Here is a 19,317-nt window from a genome sequence, read left to right as displayed (position 1 = left end):
GTGCTGTACACTCCACCTGCTTCATGTCCCCAGTATGTACGGATGGTAGGGAATGTCTTAAGGTAGGATGCTTCCTGATACATGACATTGGTCCCAGAAATTTCACTGATAGAGATACCCTTTTAAGATGTAAGGTATTATTTTATTTTTTATTTTTACTTATTTTTTTAAAAATATTTTATTTGACAGACAGAGACACAGTGAGAGAGGGAACACAAGCAGGGGGATTGGGAGAGGGAGAAGCAGGTTTCCCACTGAGCAGGGCTCCATCCCAGGACCCTGGGATCATGACCTGCGCCGAAGGCAGGCATTTAATGACTGAGCTACCCAGGCGCCCCTAAGGTATTTTTTTAAAGTAGGTTCCACAACCAGCGTGGAGCCCAGCACAGGGCTTGAACTCACAATTCTGAGATCAAGACCTGAGCTGGGATCAAGAGTCAGGTGCTTAACTGAGCCACCCAAGGCGCCCCTAGATACCTTTTAGGATTTTATGCCTGACCTAAGAACTAATGAATTCTTACAGTATAGTTCAACTGTCTTGAGTGGTTTTAGGGTCCTCACTTGAGGATGATAGAGATGACAGCAACAATAAAGCACATTTCCCCTCAGTTTCACAACTGACATGTTGGTGTTTATTAGGACATCAGGGTGTCCTGTTCACCGGAAGAGCTTCAGAGTTCCCTTAGCTCCCACAGCTAGCAGGGGAATTCATGTGCTTCTCTCTGAAAGGGGGCAGACAGGAAAGCCATGTGAGGAGCTGATTCTGGGAGTCATTTGGTCTGGGGCCCGACAGATTTGAGGGACGACAAGCCAATCAAGAAGACTAACCACTAGGAGGCGCCTGGGTGGCGCGGTCGTTTAAGCTTCTGCCTTCGGTACAGGTGGTTCAGGTCCTGCACCCCCCGGCTCGTTTTCTCTCTCTCTCTCTCTCTCTCTCTCTCTCTCTCTCTCTCTCTCTCTCTCTCCCTCCCTCCCTCCCTCCCTTCCCCCTCCCAATCAATTCTTAAAAAAAAAAAAAAAAAAAGACGATTAACCACTAACATGGGGTGTTCCAGGAGCCTTTTGCAGCTTGGGGTGGGGGGGGGGTGATTTCCGAGGAGGACGAACAGTGAGGGGGCGACCAAATCTGACTCCTCAGCCTAAGGGAAAGTCCACAGCTGAGATGGAGGAAGAGGAAAACAGAGGAAACCGAGAAGGGAGAAACCCAAGGCTAGAAGTCCCGGCTCCGGAGAAAGGGACGGTTGGGGGTGGGGGCAGGCTTAAGGAAAAGATGGCCTGAACTTGAATGAGACAGGCGGGACCGGCTGCACCAGGTAATCCCGCACGTTCTAGCAATTGCCCAAAACGTCCCGTTCCCTTTCGTTTTAATGTTCCAGGACAGTGACTGGCAGGGGACTCAAGTTCCGCGCTGCTGCTGCTGCTGCTGGAAAGAGCTGAAGGAAGTGCTTCGGAGCCTTCCAGTCCTTTGGCAGAGTTCTCCTGTCACCGCAGGGACTTTGCGGGGGGGGGGGGGGGCGACAGTTCCCCCTTCCCCCCTCCCCGACACCCCCAGTTACAGAGTTGCCTCCGTCAAGTCCCAAACGTCCAGGAAAAGTGCTGGAGCAGCGGGAGGAACGAAGATAAGCCTGGTTTTAAAGACGCAAGCCACTTTGAAGGAACAGCTCCATAGAGCAGACGGGAGGAGACCGAGTCACTTTGGGGACTTGCGGGAGGAGAGGAAGCTGGCGCGGCGGGCGGGCGGGGCGGGGCCAGGCCGGGAGGGGCGGGGCCTGGGCGGTACCAGGGGCGGGACCCGGGCCGGGCGGCGCGGGGACCCGGCGGCGCAGGGGCGGGGCCGCGGGAAGCTGCCCGGGAACTAACTAGTAAACTCCTGCGTAGTCCGGCCCTCAGAGGCCCGCGGGACGCGCCATGACCGCTGGGAGAGCCTGGGGCTGGGCCGCGGGGGTCTTCGGAGTGGTCTGCCTGGTGCTCCAGTTGGGTGAGTGGAGGCCTCCCCCGGGCCCTGGCCGGGGCTGGGCAGCGCTGCGGGTGTCGGTGGCTTCAGGGCTCCGAGGCTGGGTGGACGGGCGGGGCTCGAGGCGGCCACTACTGGCTTGAGGAGAAGAAACGCAGCCAGCGGGACCTTGTCCGGCAGAGTTGTCACTTCAAGGCTCCTGTGAGTAGTCAGGAAGCAACTTTGACCTTAGGCACCGGAATCCTCGTTTGGAAGAGGGATGGGACTCCGGCTCGCTCACTTCTCCGGTAGTTTCTTAAGAGTCCTTAACCCCCAACTCCCCCAAGCCCTTTCACCTCCCCACTTTGGTGTTCCTCCGGAAGGGTGTGCCTTTGCTGAGGTTCCAGTGACTGCTAAGCCACTTGCCCCCACCACCACCCCCGGGGTGCCGTCGCCAAGCACTTGGACGGCCCTTTCACTGCTTCCGCAACCGGTGAGCTCTCCCAGACGGGTCGCCGCAGCGGGTTCCACCTACCCAAAGAACGCGGCTTATCCGCGGCGCGCCGGGTGGGGCGCAGGAGCCGCAACAGCCGAATGGTTTCCGCGTTCCCCTTTCTCCTCCGATGCCCCGCCGCGTGAGTTGCGCTCCTGTGGGAAGGGTACCCCGGCTGGGACAGGGACCCGCCAAGAGAAATGTCTGAATCGCTCCAGGATTCCGAAGCAGGGCGGCTGGTGCTCCTTTCTCCTCCCTTGAAAAACGTAAAAGAACTCTGTGCATCTAGAACTGCGTTCATCCCTTTCCCACTTCTTCAGCCAGATTAACAGCCCCATGAAATAACTATCTGTCACCATTTTTACCTCCCCACCTTTATAACCCCCCCCCCCCACACACACACGCACTCATAGCCAAACCCCTGGAGCATAGTAATAAACGCTTAACTAGTTCTTCCTTCCTTGAGGATTTCCCGCGGGGGCCCCCTTTGCACATACTACAGATCAATCTTGCAGTCCTCATTCTGCACTAAGCTTCCATTGAGTACCTATGGGGTTCGGGTCTATGGAGGACCGCCTAGCGGGGAGGGGTTGAGAGATCTCAAAAGTGCCTACGTTCTAAGGCACAAAAGTAAATGTCCTAAGACAGGCTGAGCATAAAGTGCTATGGGCGTGCACAGGGAAGGGAGCAACGTCTTTTGTGAAATCAATATCTCTTGTGAAGCAAAGACTTCATGGAAGAGAGGGTATTTGAACCTGGCCTCTGAGGATAGATGGTGTGTGGACGTGCCATGATGTAGGAAAAGATTCCAAGAGGTGAAACAGACAGGGGAGCACAGTGTACAGGGTGAACCTAGGCAGTTGAGAGTCACTCAGGGTCCCTGGAGCCTAAGTGTGCCTATGGGAGCTGGAAGACCCAGGGCGGAGCCTGAACATCCCTTGTGGGAGTTTGGATTATCTTCTGCGGGCAAAGGAGAATTCTTTCTGGGCCTCACAGAATTGGAACCATGCGTTTAGGAGGAATAATCTGAAAGCAGTACAGAGAAAGGATAGCATCTGGGAGTCATAGGAGGCAGGGAAGCTGTCACAGGGCAGATGCCATCAGAGGGCAGATGCCATCCCAGGACCCCCTGAGACTTTCCGATGCTAGTGTCTGGGAAAGGGGGAGGTACACTACAGGCAGAGGCTGACTCAGTGGGAAGCAGCCCGCTGGTGATTAAGAGCATCAGCTCTCCAGTCCAGTGCTTGGCTTCCCACCCTGGCCCTGCTCCGCACCTGAGTTACAGTTTCCATGAGTTACCTAAGTTGTGCGAGCCTCGCTGTCTTTGCCCTGGAAGAGAGAGAGAGCGCACCACTCACTGGTGAAGAAGGGTAATGATAGCATGTACTTCCTAGAATGTGAACCTGAGTCCCGGAACACATTCTTACTGAGGGTCAACTGTGCGTTGGGCACTGTACAAGGGACTGGGGTTACAACAAGGAGGAGACTTCCCTGCCTTTGCAAAGCTTACGTTATAGTGGGGGAGAGAGACAGAAAGTGAATAAATGAGTAAATATCTAGATATTGGGTGGTGGTAAAGTAAACATTTACTAATACAGAGATTAGTCATGCAGAGGAAAGGGGAGTGGGCATGGTTAATATTTCTTTTTACTTCTTTAAAACTTTGGAACATCAGAAATCTCTAGAATAGTTGCCAAAAATAGTATGAACACGTACACATTTTTCTCCTGGAATCCCCAGTTATTAACATTTTAACGCATTTGGTTTACTTCTATTTATACACACACTTAATTTTTTTTTTGTCTAAACATTTGAGAGTTGCAGATCTTATGATCCCTTACCTGTAAATATTTCAACATATGTCTTCTAAGAATAGTATGTCTCCAGAAATCCATGAAACCATGATCACAGTCAGGAAATACACCATCAATATAATACTGTTTTCTGATAGAGTCCAGAAGCTGATTCTGGATCACACATGCATTTGGTAGTCCGGCCTCTTTAATCCCCTTTAATCTAAAACTTGCCAACTCTTTTTTTTTTTTTTTTTTTTTTTTTTACTTTATGACATCACTGTTTTTGAAAGGTCTGGACCAGTTTCATAGAATGTCCCTAGATTTGGATGGTCTGTTTCCTCATGATTAGGTTCTGGTTAAAACTTTCAGGAATGTTCCATAGGTGTGTCGTGTCCTCTGTGCATCTCATTAGGCAGTAGATGCAGTCCATTTGTCCCATTATTGGAGACCTTAATTGGTTAAGGTGATCCCCCAGATTTCTCCATCACAGAGGCACCTGTTCCCCTTTGTAAATAATACACGATTTATCAAGTGACACTTTGAGATTGTGTGACTCTCCTGTTCCGCAGCAATCTTTATCCAGTATCTTAGCTGTTTTATCATCCAGTGGTGATTCTCCCCTAAGTCCACTAAAATATTTGTAGACGGCAATTTTCTATCCCTATTTTTCTTTATACATCATTGACATTCTTCACTAGTGAGGAGCTTTTGCACCTCCTTTTAAATTTTATTTTTTTTAACTTCTTAAGGTGGCATTTTTGTCGTCTGTTTTGATGCTCGGTGATCCAGATTTTGGCAAATGAGAAACTCTCTGTGCTTCCATGTGCTTTGCCTTGTTTCCATCAGTTTTTGAGAACTTACTACTTTCTGACACAGAAGGATGTCTTGGGCTCATTTTGTACCATTTCTGCCTCAGCCTGTAATCATTAGATTCTCTCATAACTTTTAGTGGGAGGTGGGATTTAGAAATCAATATCTGGGTGATAGGTGTGCTCAAGACTACTGGAGTCATGGTCTCTAGGCTGTCAGTTCTCAGAGCTGGGAAATAAAGTTTTCATAAAGTCATGAGTTTATCCTGTTACCACTAAGCCTAACCTAACCATTTGGTTCATCTTTCTCTTCCTCCATTCCCTATTTGTATCTCCCTTTGCCACAGCAAGAATTCTATTCCTCATAGCACCAGTATGTTTTCCTAATATACATTGAACATGAAATAGTTTTGTTAATTGCTATACCAATACCACTACCAAGCACAAACTTGACTAAATACAGTTCAAAGTTTCTTCACAGTTCTTTTTATTCATCCGTATGTCCCGCTGAATATATACAGAATACTGTCTTTTAAAAGTTACTTGGATTAATTTTTTTTCTTCTGGGTGGTTAGGCTATCAACTCAATATATAGTTGCATTAATTCGTTTTGTTTCTATTCAATTTTAGGGTTCCCCCCTTGATTTAATTTTTAAATATGTAAAATATTAATATGGTGCCAGTCAAACCACATAGAGATATGCTCAGAGAAATCCCCTTTCACCTTCTCCCTCTGTCATAGCAGGTACTGTTTGTTTCTGTTTTATCTTTGTTTCTTTGTGTAGATACAAATAGATAGTGCAATAGTAACAATAGTAACATACTCTATGTACTCTTTATTTTTTAAAGATTTTATTTATTTATTTGACAGAGAGAGAGAGAGAGAGAGCCAGTGAGAGAGGGAACAGAGGCAGGGGGAGTGGGAGAGGAAGAAGCAGTCTCCCAGCGGAGGAGCCTGATGTAGGGCTCGATCCCAGGACTCTGGGATCACGCCCTGAGCCGAAGGCAGACGCTTAACGACTGTGCCACCCAGGCGCCCCTCTGTGTACTCTTTTGTACCTTATTTTTTGTCTCTTAACCGTATGTCTGGATAATCATTCCATATCAGTTCATAGAGATCATCATCATTCCTTTTTTACAGTTACATAGTCCTCCATGGGCTGAATGTATGATGTTTGCGTCAGCCACCCTACTCTCTAGTGGTTAGTGTTCTGCACTGTGTAGTCAGGGGAGGGTCTATTTAAAAGGGGGGGGGCAGCTGAGTGTAGCCTTAAGTGGACCAGGCAACTGTCTGGGGCAGTAGTATTCCAGGCAGAGGGCTAGCAGCAAAAACCCTGAGCCAGGCTTCTGCATTTAAGGGATTTCAAGGAGACCATTGTACCAGAAAGCAGTAGGAAATGCAGTTGTAAACACAGTTGGGGCTAGGTGCTAGAGATAAAATGTTGTGGGCCCCTTTAAAGACTGCGACTTTTTTTTACTCCCGGCGAAATGGGATGTTTTGGAGGATTTTGAACAGGAGTGAAATTACAATGACTGGAGTGTGTAAATGAATTATTCTGGTGGCTCTGTGGAGAGCAGTCTGTAGAGAGAGCAAAGGAGAAGCAGGGGGACCAGCTGGGGAGGCCATAGGAACAGTGCAGGTAAGAAATGACTGCAAGAGAGGGGGACTGAATGGGAGGTAGGGGGATATGTTTGGAAGGTCGAGCCAGCAGGACAGGGCAGGTAGCAAAGCTCATTAAGAACTGTTGTATTAGCTCTTTTTAGCAGAGGCTTCCTTATTCTGCTGCTGCTTTGTATGGTTCCTTTACCTCGCCAGCTATCTCCCCAGCTAGAGTTTCTTTCCTTATATGCAGAAACAAAGCCGTATACTACGTCTTAAAAAGTTCCTTTCACCGATTTGTTTTCATGTTTTTTTTTTTTAACAATACAGCGTGTTAAATCTGGACATTAGATAATACAGTGTTTGTCTAGCATTTCTCCTTTTTAAGTTATTATCTCACATTATTATGTGAGACCTGTTCATGGTTTGTTTGGTTTTTGTTTTGTTTTGTTTTGCTTCAATCAAGATTCAGAGTCTGTGTGTTTTTATTTGGGAAGAAGATGATCTAAGTCAAAATAGTGTCGTGTATTCCTATGAGAAAACTAGACCCATTGTTATAATAATAGCCGTCATGAATTGATACGTGCTCTGTGCCAGGTTCTGTGCTCAGTATTTTGGATTTTTGTTTTCATTGAATTGTCACACCAGTTTTTTTAGGTAGAGACTATCAAAGAGGAGCACAAAGGTTAGTTAGGTTAAGTACCTTGTCCAAGTTCACACAGGATAGGAGTGAACGCGTGATAGAAGTCACATTCATCTGACTCAGAATCCATGCATTCACAACCCAAGATTAGGTAAGCAAATTTTATGAAGATTTGAAGAGCCATAGGTGACCTCTCTCTTTTTTTAAGTTTATTTATCTTTTTAGTAATCTCTACACCCAACACGGGGCTCGAACTCACAACCCTGAGATCAAGAGTCACACGTTCTTCTGACTGAGCCAGCCAGGTGCCCCCATAGGTGATCTCTTGTATGTGACATGTGTGTATTGTCCAGTGTAATTTTGCTAAGACATGTGAAATTATATAGGACAGCACAGTTACCAATCACGCAGGATTGTTTTCCGTATCATCATCTGCAGAAAGCGGTTAGGGAAACCTTTGTTGGGGCTGTAGAATTCAGGATGGGGATTTATTTACATATTTATGAACATTTTGTTATAGTTATACTCTCCCTATACACCCATACTTTACTCCCTAGTACTTTTGCACAATCCTGATAACATAATATTTATGAAAACTAACAGTAATCTCATCGTATCATCATATCCCCTAGTTTCTACCCTTATTCTGGTTTCCCCAGTTGTCACAGATTGTCTTTTTTAAAACACCAGGATCTGGGGCACCTGGGTAGCGCAGTCGTTAAGCGTCTGCCTTCAGCTCAGGGCGTGATCCTGGCGTTCCGGGATAAGTCCCACATCGGGCTCCTCCGCTGGGAGCCTGCTTCTTCCTCTCCCACTTCCCTGTTGTGTTCTCTCTCTTGCTGGCTGTCTCTCTGTCACATAAATAAATAAAATCTTTAAAAAAAAAAAACAAAAAAACAACACCAGGATCTAATCAAGTTTCCCACATTGCATTTGTGACTGGGTTTTTGGTTTAATTTTGATGGGTATCTTTGAAAGTTTTTTAAAGAGACTTAGAAGCACGTTTGGAGAACTCGATCTAAGAATTTGTTTTATTGCCCTTTTGAGCACTGTAACGTTTCTTGAGTGAAAGCAGGCTTTCAAGGTAGGTATTGGTTCCTCTGTTTAAAAGCAGAAAGTTTGCCTGCATACATGAGGCACGAGTGTTTGTTTGCAGAAGTTTTCTGTCTTTTGATTTCCTCTCACATTTCTTCTCAAGTGCAGAAGGCTTTTTAAAGCTTTTACGTGGGGATACAGCCCCCTACACAAATCAAACCTGTCTCAGGATTGAAAGTGAAACCAGGATACTACCTTTTCCATTTGTTCAGACCAGTTGAGGTCTGAATAGGAAGTGCAAAATACTGAGACTAGTCCCCAGGAAAGTGCTAGAAAACATCTTAGCATTTCTCTGGAGATGGCTTTCAGTGTCTGTCCACCAGCGTCAAAAGAAAATGTCTTCCAGTTACTTTATAGACAGACGATCTTCTCCTTTGACCTTTTTCCTGTTTTGTTTCCTTGTTTTCTTTTTCTTTTTAAAAATCTTCTTGCCATTGTGCCCTTTGGTCTTTCTTTTCCTTCTCAGCTGCTGCTGGTGCCTGTGCCAATGACCTCATAGCCCAAGGAGTCCAGGGCTCCAAGGAAGTCCAGTGGAAGTAAGGAGACCTCTTGGCCAGAATCCCTGCAATAAGTTCATGTCTGCTCTCCGCCCCCAATGGGGAACCCCTAGTCCATAGGTCTTCCCTTTGTGACCTTGACCAAGTATCCATCTGAGGGAAACAAATTATTTTGATAGGCTTGTTCTCAAGACCCATTTCAGGTCCTAGTGGATTTCACTTCCTTTTCATAATGTTCCCCAAAATGTCTGTGGTGATTAGTGTCCGAATTTCTACCAGGCTCACTGCTGTGTAATTTTTTGAACACTTTTCCCCTGTAACAGTTAAAAACTAGGAAGAAAAAATGCCATTTTATATACACATTCAGAAAATAATAAGAAATTCAGATTCATAAGAAACTAATAAGGTTGTGTCATCATAACTTAGTTTCTCAACTATGAGCTGAATAACCTGAAAATAGTAGGGATTATAAAGAAATCCTTAATGAAATGATCAATAGTGTATAGAAATGCCTTGAATCAGACTTTGGAGAATAGATTTTAAAAGACTCCCAGAGTCTTAAATAGCTCTAGTAAAGACCTTGTTCCCCAAAGTGTGCTGTAGATCTCAGATACATCCTCCAACAAAAACATGTGGCTTTTGAGCCTAATGAGCTCACAAATGGGGCTTTTGAGCAAGATGGTATGTGGGTATCTTGAAAGGACAGGCTGGAGGAGTGCGGACAGTTAGAAACATAATATGAAACCTGCGAAATTGATTTTGATAATATATTGTATTTAACCTAATAGAGCCACAATATTTTCATTTCAACATGTAGTTGATACAGAAAATATTAATGAGGGATTTTACAGTCCCTTTTTCGTATCAAATCTTCATCCTGGTGCGTCTTCTTAAACCCGCAACACATCTCCTTGCGGACAGACCACATTTCATGTGCTCGTGAGCCATGTGTAGGTGCCGGTTATTGAAGCACACTGTACAGATTGGGAGGGAAAGGAAAAGGACTTGAAGTGTCAGCCCAAGGAGTAAAATGGGGAATGCTTTCACCTGACGGACGACAGAAAAGCTCAAAAGGAAATTGGTTTAGTCGGTTCCAACATCTCCATTCCAGATGAGCTCATCCAGGAGGCAAGGGTAGCTTGACAACTGAGAGCACATGTAGAGCAAGTTCTGGGGGGTTTCTGGGACTGGGGGGCTGGGGGGTTACAACCTGCAGAGATTCAGGTGGCTGCCGTTTCAGGCTGACATCAAAGAGCCAGGGAGGCAGTTGTGGTGTAGCTGAGCGCAGGAGAGTCCTGTCTTTAGCAATCACAGCAGCACCAGTGATTGGGCCTGGACAAGAGGAGACTAAGGCATCTCATTTCCTGGCTGACAGTGCAGGCTCTGGAGCCGGCTGCCTGTCTCTGGACAGCAGCTCTGTGTCCTCTGCGTGACTGCAGTCAGCTTCTGAACCTCTCTGAGCCCTGGTTTCCTCATCTATAACCTGGTGGCTCCCATTCTTTGGAATGTTCCTCCCCATATACTCAGGCCCACGCCCTCACTTTTTCTGGGTTGAGTTGGCTTAGGGCTCATTGGGAGTGGATTTATAAAGAACTAGGTTAAAGAAACGAACTGCTTTGCACTTCTTTGAGTAAAAAGACTCCCATTTCCTCTTTATTATCTATATACTTGGTGAGCAGATTTCCTACCCCAAAACTGGGACATGGGCCTGACTAATCTGAGAATATCTGTGGACAATAGGACAGATTATCTGATAATGGACATTTTAGGAGAGTGGCCACTCCTCTGTGTTGTAAATGTGTGTATGTATGTAGAGAGAGACTTTGTCTCCCAAAATGTCACGACTTTCACACTCCAGGTAGATGTCAGCTGAGAGTGTGCCATGATACAGAGAAGAAAGGTTATGGTCGCCCACCCCCCACCCCCCCCACCCCCTCACCCCCTCACCCCCTCCCTGGTCTGGAGAAGAGATTCATCTGCTCACTTGGGTTCAGAATGCCCCCAGATCCTGCTGTCTTCACGCTTGAAGGAGTCTTTAACTGAAACACCGTTAGAATGTTGAACATAGGGGGGAAATACCAAGATTTATATATTCAGGTACTGAAACTTTTAGGGGATTTTTTTCATCAAATGAACTTTGATCTTAACTGCTAAAATATGCAGGCCATCCTTAAAAGATATTTTAGAGAGAGAAAAAGACTTTAAACTCACATTGTTCATTTCTAAGAAATGGCATCAATAAACAAATTGCATCTCCTCAGACCTGCCGCGGGCTATTTACCTTTGATTCGGAGCTGCATCCTGGGTGGGTCCAGGCTTACCTGGTGCAGGAAGTAGGCGGAGCCTAGTTAAGCCTGAAGGGGAAGCAGGAGACAAAGGGGGGTATCTTGAAAGGAACAGCAGTTGGGGAGAGATGGGAGTGCGAATCCAGCAGCGCCTCCAGTCTGGGTGTGGCGCTGGTGACAGGCATTGGGGGACGGGGACTGTTTCACCTGCACACCCCGGGGGTGGGAGGGAGGAGAGGGGTCCTAAGCCACTTATTCTTTGGTGCCAGTTGAACGTTTCCACCTCTCCTAGCTGAGTGATGATGATTCATCAACCAACTTCCACAGCACCTTAGGACCTTGAAAAGCTCGGGATCTGGGGGAACTGCTAAATTTTGTGGTTCTATCAGGAAGCCCGGCCTTTTGGACTATAGTCCAGTTGTATTTAGATTACTTCACTCACTCAAATATTTATCGAGTGCCCTTCCTGTGCCAGGCAGCGGGGTACAGCAGAGACCAAGCACCACCCTGCTTTGTCCTCACGGGGTTAGCCTGGCTGGGGGTGGGGGGGATGAACTCTGATCCATTCTGATTGGAATCAGTTACTGCCTTTAAGAATGAGAAGTTTTCACACAAAATTTGAACATCCAGCATTTCTTGGAAAATCAGAAGTTCTGCAAATTGCACGCGCTCACGCGGCTGGGACTGGAGGAGCGGGGCTCTGGAGGAACGCATGCGCGCCAGTGCCCACGTGCCTCTGCTCGCTGGCCGGTCCGCCCAGCGCCTCCTGCAGAGGCACGGTGGCTCTCTATTCATGCCTCATCTCCCCGAGCTCTCAGGCTTCGCAGCGGCTCCTGTGGTGTGGTTTCCCTTGCCACTTCTCCATTTATTTCTTGTTTTCCTTTTCTTTTCTTTCTTTTTTTTTTGGCTCCGGCTTTTCTTCCTCCCCGCATTCAAGCTTCTCTTGTCCTTTCTCTGCGTCTCGCATGGTACCTGCCATTACCCATGAGGAGTGCAGACTCTTAGGCCCTCCCTTCAACTTCATTTCTCATGGGCTTTAATTATGAAGCCCCGTCCCATGTCCCTTTGTCATATCTGAAGTCGCTTGCAAACTGCAACACCACCATCACAAAACTCAGGTTGTCACATTTTGGGGATTTGGGTTTACCACTTTCTTGCTCAGTCAGACCTCAATTTCCTCGTGTATATGAAGTGAGGGCATTGGGGGCCACAGACTCTTGTTCTCTCAGGACCCCTCGGGCCCTGACTTTCAGTGATTTGGGGACCACTGGGCCTGGTACCTTACCCGTAGGTTTCAGAGGCATGCTTGAGTCTCAAGTAGAGCCGTCCCAGTACATTCTAGAAACCGCATCTGTACAAATCCTGTGTCATGTACGTCTTTAATAGCCATATGCTGCATAGCAGGCCAAATAAGAAATAGTGGTTATGAGCATTCTGGGCTCAGACCGCCTACGTTCAAATCCAGTTTTACCACTTCACTAGCAAGTCGCTTAATCTTCATGTGCCTCAGTTTCCTCATCTGCAAAGTAGGGTCAAAAATAATGCCTGTGTTGTGTGGCTTTTTTTGTGTGTGTGTGAAGATTTTTATTTTATTTATTTATCTGACAGAGATAGAGACAGCCAGCTAGAGGGGGAACACAAGCAGGGGGAGTGGGAGAGGAAGAAGCAGGCTCATAGCGGAGGAGCCTGATGTGGGGCTCGATCCCATAACGCCGGGATCACGCCCTGAGCCGAAGGCAGACACTTAATCGCTGTGCCACCCAGGCGCCCCAAGTGTTGTGTGGCTTTTAAGAGGATTCACTGGGTACCTATTTGTAGAACTCTTCCAGCAGTGCCTCACAGATCGTAAGTGCTATACAAGTGTTTGATTACTAAAAATAGCAGTCAATGACAATCCTAGGACCCAAGTGAAAACACGCAGAGGAGTTTGTGGCTGGAGTGGGAATCCCTCCTCTTTAATTCAGTAGTTATGGTGACCATATTTTCTAAGTCAAAAATCAGGACACATCATCTGCAAAATATTTGAGTTCCAGTTCTGACTTCAAGCGATATAAGAAGAATCATTAAAATTGGGTGTGATGATTATGTTTTGCAAGGACACTGCAACAAAATATTTGGAGTTGGAGCTGTTTTTAGATATATGATTTCTCGATCTGTTCGTATTAGGTACCATCCTATCTTTAAAAAATCATTCAGTATTCTTCAAAACAATTAAAAAATGCTGGCTAGCATGGACTGTCTGTTTGGGCCATCACTAATGCATTTTTTTCTCTTCCTCTATCTGTAAATGATGCAAGCTCACACCACGCTTAGTGGTCACACAGCCAGGATCACATACAACAAAGGCATTGATGTGCCCTGACTCACTGCAAGAAAAGGAGGGAAAGCCCTGTTGAAAGCCAACTTTATTTCAGCATTGTGTTAAGACTCTCAATCTTATTCAAACCTCAAAACAATCGTTTGTGGTGGGCGTTATGATTTACATTTTACAGCTGAGGGAGCCTTGTGTGGGAGGCTTTTGAGAGTTCCGCTGGGCCCATCTGCCTGAGAGTCAGGGCACTTACCCTTCTGCCCCTGGCATGGGAAGTTGGCATCCTCTCTCACCACTCCGATAGCAAAGCAACCAGCTCACTGCTGACTCTTTTCCTTTGCTGCTGTTTGTGTGCAGATCCATTCGTTCATTCATTCATTCATTCATTCATTCACGGTGTGTGACCTTTGAGAAACAACTCATTCCCCTTTCTCCTGTTCTTCTTGTTCATTGGCAGTTATCCTATCAGCAACTTACTTCAGGGTTAGTCTTGGAAATGCAATGGAAAAACTTTACTGTGGGAAGGGAATGCTAGACAGTAGCCACTACAAATGTGATGATCCCCAAGTCTGTATCCTCTCCTGTGAGCCCTTGACCTGTGTACCCAACAGCCTACTGGACATCTCTACTTGGGAGTCTTACAGACCCCACACAGTGTCTGAAACTGAAATTAGGATCTTCGAGTCCCAGCCTGGCTCTCCTCCACATCCCCTGTCTTAGGGAACGACACCAACCACCCACCTTGGAGAAAAATTATAATACAGATAACACAAATTTCTATAACATGTAAGGAACTCATTAACTTTGATGGGAAAAAGACAAACAACCCAATAGAAAAAAAAGGCAAAGGATACAAAAGGACGGTTCTCAGAAAAGAAGATCCAGATTACCAACAAACACAAAAGATGCTTAAATTTCTAGAGGTCAGGAAAATGCAAATTCAGATAACAATGAGATGTCACTCTATGTCTGATAATTAAATGTGCAAAAAAAAAAAAAAAAAGAAAGAAAGAAAAGATCACCGGATGCTTACAGAGTGCAAGGAGAAGGTAACTCAGGTGTTTCTGATGGAAATGTACATTGCAAATGCAAGCAGTGTGGCAGCTTCTATCAAAATAAAAAATCTGGGGCGGTGGGTGGCTCAGTCAGTTAGTGTCTGCCTTCAGCTCAGGTCATGATCTCAGCATCCTGGAATTGAGTCCCACGTCAGGTTCCCTGCTCAGTGGGAAGCCTGCTTCTCCCTCTGCTTTTTGTTGCTCCCCCTGCCTGTGCTCTCTCTCTCTCTCTCCCTGTCAAATAAATAAGTAAATAAAACCTTAAAAAAAAAGAATTTTAAAATAAAAAATCTGTTTGCCCTTTAATTCAGCCCCACTCCAGGAACACTGTCCCACAGATATGAAACCATACATACACATTTCTGTACACAGGAATAGTCGTAACAGTTACTGCAGTAGAAGCAGCTAGGGACCAAAGGGGTGTTCAGCAGGGGTGGACAGGTAATTAATTACGGTTCATTAATACCCTGGAATAACATGTAGCCCTTAAAAAGAATGAAGTCTTGCCATGCCAGTGGATTTGATGTGAGTTTTATGAGGTATTCTTAATGGGAAAGGCAGGATGCAGAGACGTATGCGTAAGACCATTTTTGTTAAATCATGACAAGCCATGTAATTATATATATACGCATATATATACACACACGCATTATGTGTGATATAGCTTCGTCTCTATTTGATGATCTGAGCAGGGAGAGAAAAAGCAAAGGTTATATTCTGAGTTGTCAATGGAGATTCCCGGACTGAGGGTGGTTATAGGGCTTGGGGGATGGGGTAAGGCATCCAAGCCACACACATACACACACACACACACACACGCACACACACACGCGCGCGCACACACACACAAACGCACACACACACAGGCCAGAAAAGACTGCTAAACGTCTATATCACCATTCTGCGTCTATATAAAATTACATCTATGTCTATGTATATTTTGTTTTTAAACACATTTTTAAAATAAAGAGTTCATCTTCATTGTCGCCACCCTGTCTGAAACTCTTTGGTCGCATTCCCATCTCAATATGCAGGGCAGGATTTTGTCTGTGGCCTCCAAGGCCTGGCCCCGGCCTGTGTGTGTAGCCCACTGGCCCCTCTTGTCATGGCCGGGCCCTCCTGCCTTCGGGAGCTGTTGTCCCTGGACATGGGCCTACCCCACCCCCACCCGCGCTTGGTGGGGCTCGCTGCTCCTCCTCCTTTTCACAAGCCGTCTCTAACCCTCATGGGCTCCCCAGGTGGGTCCTCTTTAGTGACGCCCTGTGCTTCTACTTGCTGGCCCTGAGCACAGCTGCCACAGGGTGTTGGTCCAATTATTTGGATCAAGTCTGACTTCCCTAACAAAAAGTGAGCTCCAAGAGGGCAGGGACTGTGTCTGTCCCCACATGGTAGAGTTGCCCAGTGACTATTTCCAGAATGAGTACCAGGACCAGCCTGCTGTGAAAGGCGGAGCTGCACAAAGAGTGGGCAGCTCTGCGTTCTGGCCCCTCTGCTGCCGTGAGCCGGCCCATGTGAAGCCTGTTTGCCCCTGTGTGACGTGGTCAGCACCGCTACTGCAGTGTGTGACAGGCGTTAAAAGGGACATAGGGTGCGAGACTACACCGCTGGCAGCAAGGGGGCATTCAGTGACCTTGTCCTTCAGTTTTCTTGGTGCCCTGTCACTTCGCCTGTGAAATGGGTTGTTTGACTCAATGATTTTGAGAGTTTCTTCTAGCTCAAAACTGAATTTTTCGGAACTGGTCTCCCCCCTCCTTTCCCTTGCTTCTTGCCAGCACTAGCTCCATTCCTGACTTCTTTCTTCCTCCTGTTCTCAAGCCCAGGAAACATCTCCTCTCCCTGGGAAGACAGCAGCCATCCACCTTTATGCAGCCAAGGTTCATCTCGTACTGCTTCTCTTCCCCCAGCAGCCCACCCACTCCCATTCATGCATTCATGCATTCACTCACAAGACATTTCGAGCCTCCACTAGTGGCTGTGGATAGACCCTCACTCCTCAGATCCTGCCCCCTCTCATCCACCTTCCCGTGGGCTCTGGAGGAGTGTGAGAGGAGAGAGGGCATGATCAACACCGCCACGAGGGCTGTGGGTGTAGTCCTGTGGGCAGTCCCCCTTAATTAAGGGAGATGGTTCTACAAATCCTCGCAATAGACAAATGGGAGATATTTACTACTTATTTGAAATTACTGAACACATTTGCCTACAATTGGACTATTTTAATAGTCTTGATGTTTCCCATGCTCTTTCAATTACCCTGATTGCTATTAGGCAGAAACTTCAATCAAGTTTTAATTTATCTTTAATGTCTTTCCCTTAACAGCTGCACTTCTTTCTTAACAAGTGAGTGAAGTCTGGAACCGGGTGCATTTAAACCCATGTTGGGGTATTGAGAGTATCCCAGTCTAGTGGTGGTAGTAAATATTTAACAACCAGATTGGTGCAGAGTAGGCAGGAGTCTCCGTTTGAAGCATGAGTTCCTTTGCTGTAAATACTCCCCCATGTGGATTTCAGGCTATCAGCCAGGCTTGGCAGTGATGCTAACAGTTGAGTCACGACGGGGGACAACTGGAGCCAGCTCCCCCGTGCTCCCCATGCCACTGAACCTAGTCCCATGTCCTGAGTCTGTGTCTCACCCCCGCTGGCTGGCTTCCCACTCGTTGTTTCTGATCTCAGCTGGTAGCCCCTGGCAGGTAGCCAAGAAGGATGCCTGACCAACACCAGGAGCTACCCCCTCCCTCACCCGCCACCTCCAGTCACTAAACCCTGTTGCTCTCTTGAGTCTGCCCTTTTGTCTGTCCCCTCCACCCACACCTTGCTCTGGTCTGCCCAGTCGGCCACCCTCTCATTGCTCCGGCACTGACCTCAATTCTGGTTTCCCTGCCTGCATGCCTGTCCCCAGCCTCCTCTGTCCACTCCGCAGGTGGTGTCAGCCTACCAACACTTCAGTGACTTCATGCCGGGCTTGTGTGGAAAGCCGTCCTGTGGCTGTCCCTTGCCATTAGGTTCCATCCCAAACCCTTAGCATGTCTTACCTGACACCCCCACGCCCCCACTCACGTACGCTCCAGCCTAACCCCCCACCTGTGACCCGCTTGCTTGCTTCCTCTAAGCCATGGGGAGCTGCTTTTATTTCCTCAAATACACCCAGCTCCTTCTCGACTTGGGGCCTGCTTTTTTTTTTTGGAGGCTCTGCTTCCTCTCTCAGTACAATTACCTCTCCTCCCCCCCCTCCCCCAGCCCTTGGGTGATGCCCCTGGGGAGCGTCAGCCCGACTTCCTGGGGAAAGCCCTCGAGGAAGTGGCTCCCCGGGCCTGCTTTGTCGTCCCTGCACAGTGGGGCTTCTGGAGGGCCTCGAGTTACACCTGTCTGGTTGGCTGTCATGTTGTCAGCGCTGCCCGCAGTCCCTAGCGGGGACTTGGTGGTGCTCCATCTGAGTTGAATCCACTTCCTGCATTTACGTGGGCCCCAGTGCCCCCACTAGAGAGTAAGCTCCGCACGGTCAAACACGTCCTACTTGCTTGTTTGCCATCAACAGTGTATCGGCTTCGTGCGAAAAGTAGCTGATGAATTATTTTTACTGCTAAATTTAACTTTTTTTTCCCCAAAGAGCATCTTGGAGGATGGTTTTTTGTTTTCTATAAAGTCATGTTGGTTTTCCTAACCAATTTCTTTTTCCCTCCTAGACTCCATCAGCTGTGAGCGCAAGGTGGTGTTCGGAACTGTGAACGAGAGCGTAACTTTCAATGTACAAAGGTCCGTACACTTTAAAGAGCTCCTGTGGACAAAAAGTAACGATAAAGTCATCGAATGGGAAGAAGGCACTTCCCCTCATGTTTTCCCACCTTTTGAAAACAGAGTTCATTTAGACACCACATCAGGAACCCTTACCATCTTCAATCTAACATCATCGGATGAAGCTGAGTATAGAATCGAACCTTCGAGCATTGACATCTCGTTCTTTCTGCATGTGATTGGTGAGTATTCCATAAATCGGTTTGTTTAAAATGGCAACTTTCCAACTGTTTTAAGAGATGAACACAAATGAACGGTTTCTGAGAAATAAGAGAATTCAATCTCTGAGGCTGTCGGGGTTGTCCTGCCTGGCACACAGGGGCCAGTGTCCATCCCTTCGTCCTCCTCTGAGTGAGGAGAGGGTGTGACTGAGGTGGAGGGAGCAGCCCCAGCTGGGCAGAGTTGTTGCCAGCAGCATCAGTTGTCTTGCTAGGAATATTCTGGAAAGGGATGTAGTGGCAGCAATGAACTCAGAACTCTCTGAGCTCCATTGAGAGATGATGCTCTAGGAATTACAGTGCCTGCTTGCACCTGCACCACACCCTGGGAAGTGGATTTTTTTCTCTCCTGCATCACTTTACACGGGAACTGGAGATGGAGTCCAGGTTCCTCCACACTTACCATCGATGCTTCCAGATTATTCTCCTTGTCATCTACAGGCCAATGGATACATCCCAACGTTTCTGGATCATTGGAATCCCTGACTCACTTTTGCTGTTTCTGATGTTCCTGCTGTCATAATTCTTAGAGATTATAATATTTAAATATATAATTCCAATATCCTGGCTTCTGAGTCCTTGCCCTCCTCTCCTGTGATGGTCTTGTCATCCATCCACCCCCACCCCCCTTTCCCCATGGATAGAACCTAGCAGTTGTCATTACCACTCATTCAGAGCCCTCCACTGTGTCATGTTAGGTGTCCCCCGCTGTGCCCACACTGCCACCCCTTCACCTCACATGGCCCTCTGTCCTCCTTGGCAGCCAGAATATGCTCACTCACTGGGCTCACGC

At 47.1% G+C, this 19,317-nt stretch overlaps 1 protein-coding gene across 6 annotated transcripts in view; it reads left to right on the top strand.

The window, feature by feature from the left end:
* Positions 1-1,818: 1,818 nt before the first annotated feature.
* Positions 1,819-19,317, top strand: part of CD58 (CD58 molecule) — a 42,158-nt gene continuing 24,659 nt past the window's right edge. For all 6 annotated transcript variants that reach the window (XR_006780301.2, XM_045801425.2, XM_045801427.2 and 3 more), the window contains exons 1-2: positions 1,819-1,978; positions 18,198-18,488. Coding sequence is in view for 5 of the 6 variants with exons in the window: in XM_045801425.2 (XP_045657381.2) it covers positions 1,909-1,978; positions 18,198-18,488 (361 nt within the window). In the remaining variant the exon portion in view is untranslated. The remainder of the gene's footprint in view (positions 1,979-18,197; positions 18,489-19,317) is intronic.

Source organism: Ursus americanus, chromosome 12 (genome assembly GCF_024610735.1).
Source record: "Ursus americanus isolate L20-20 chromosome 12, mUrsAme1.1.p, whole genome shotgun sequence".
Lineage (NCBI taxonomy): Eukaryota > Metazoa > Chordata > Mammalia > Carnivora > Ursidae > Ursus > Ursus americanus.
This window is presented reverse-complemented; position numbering and strand designations above follow the sequence as displayed.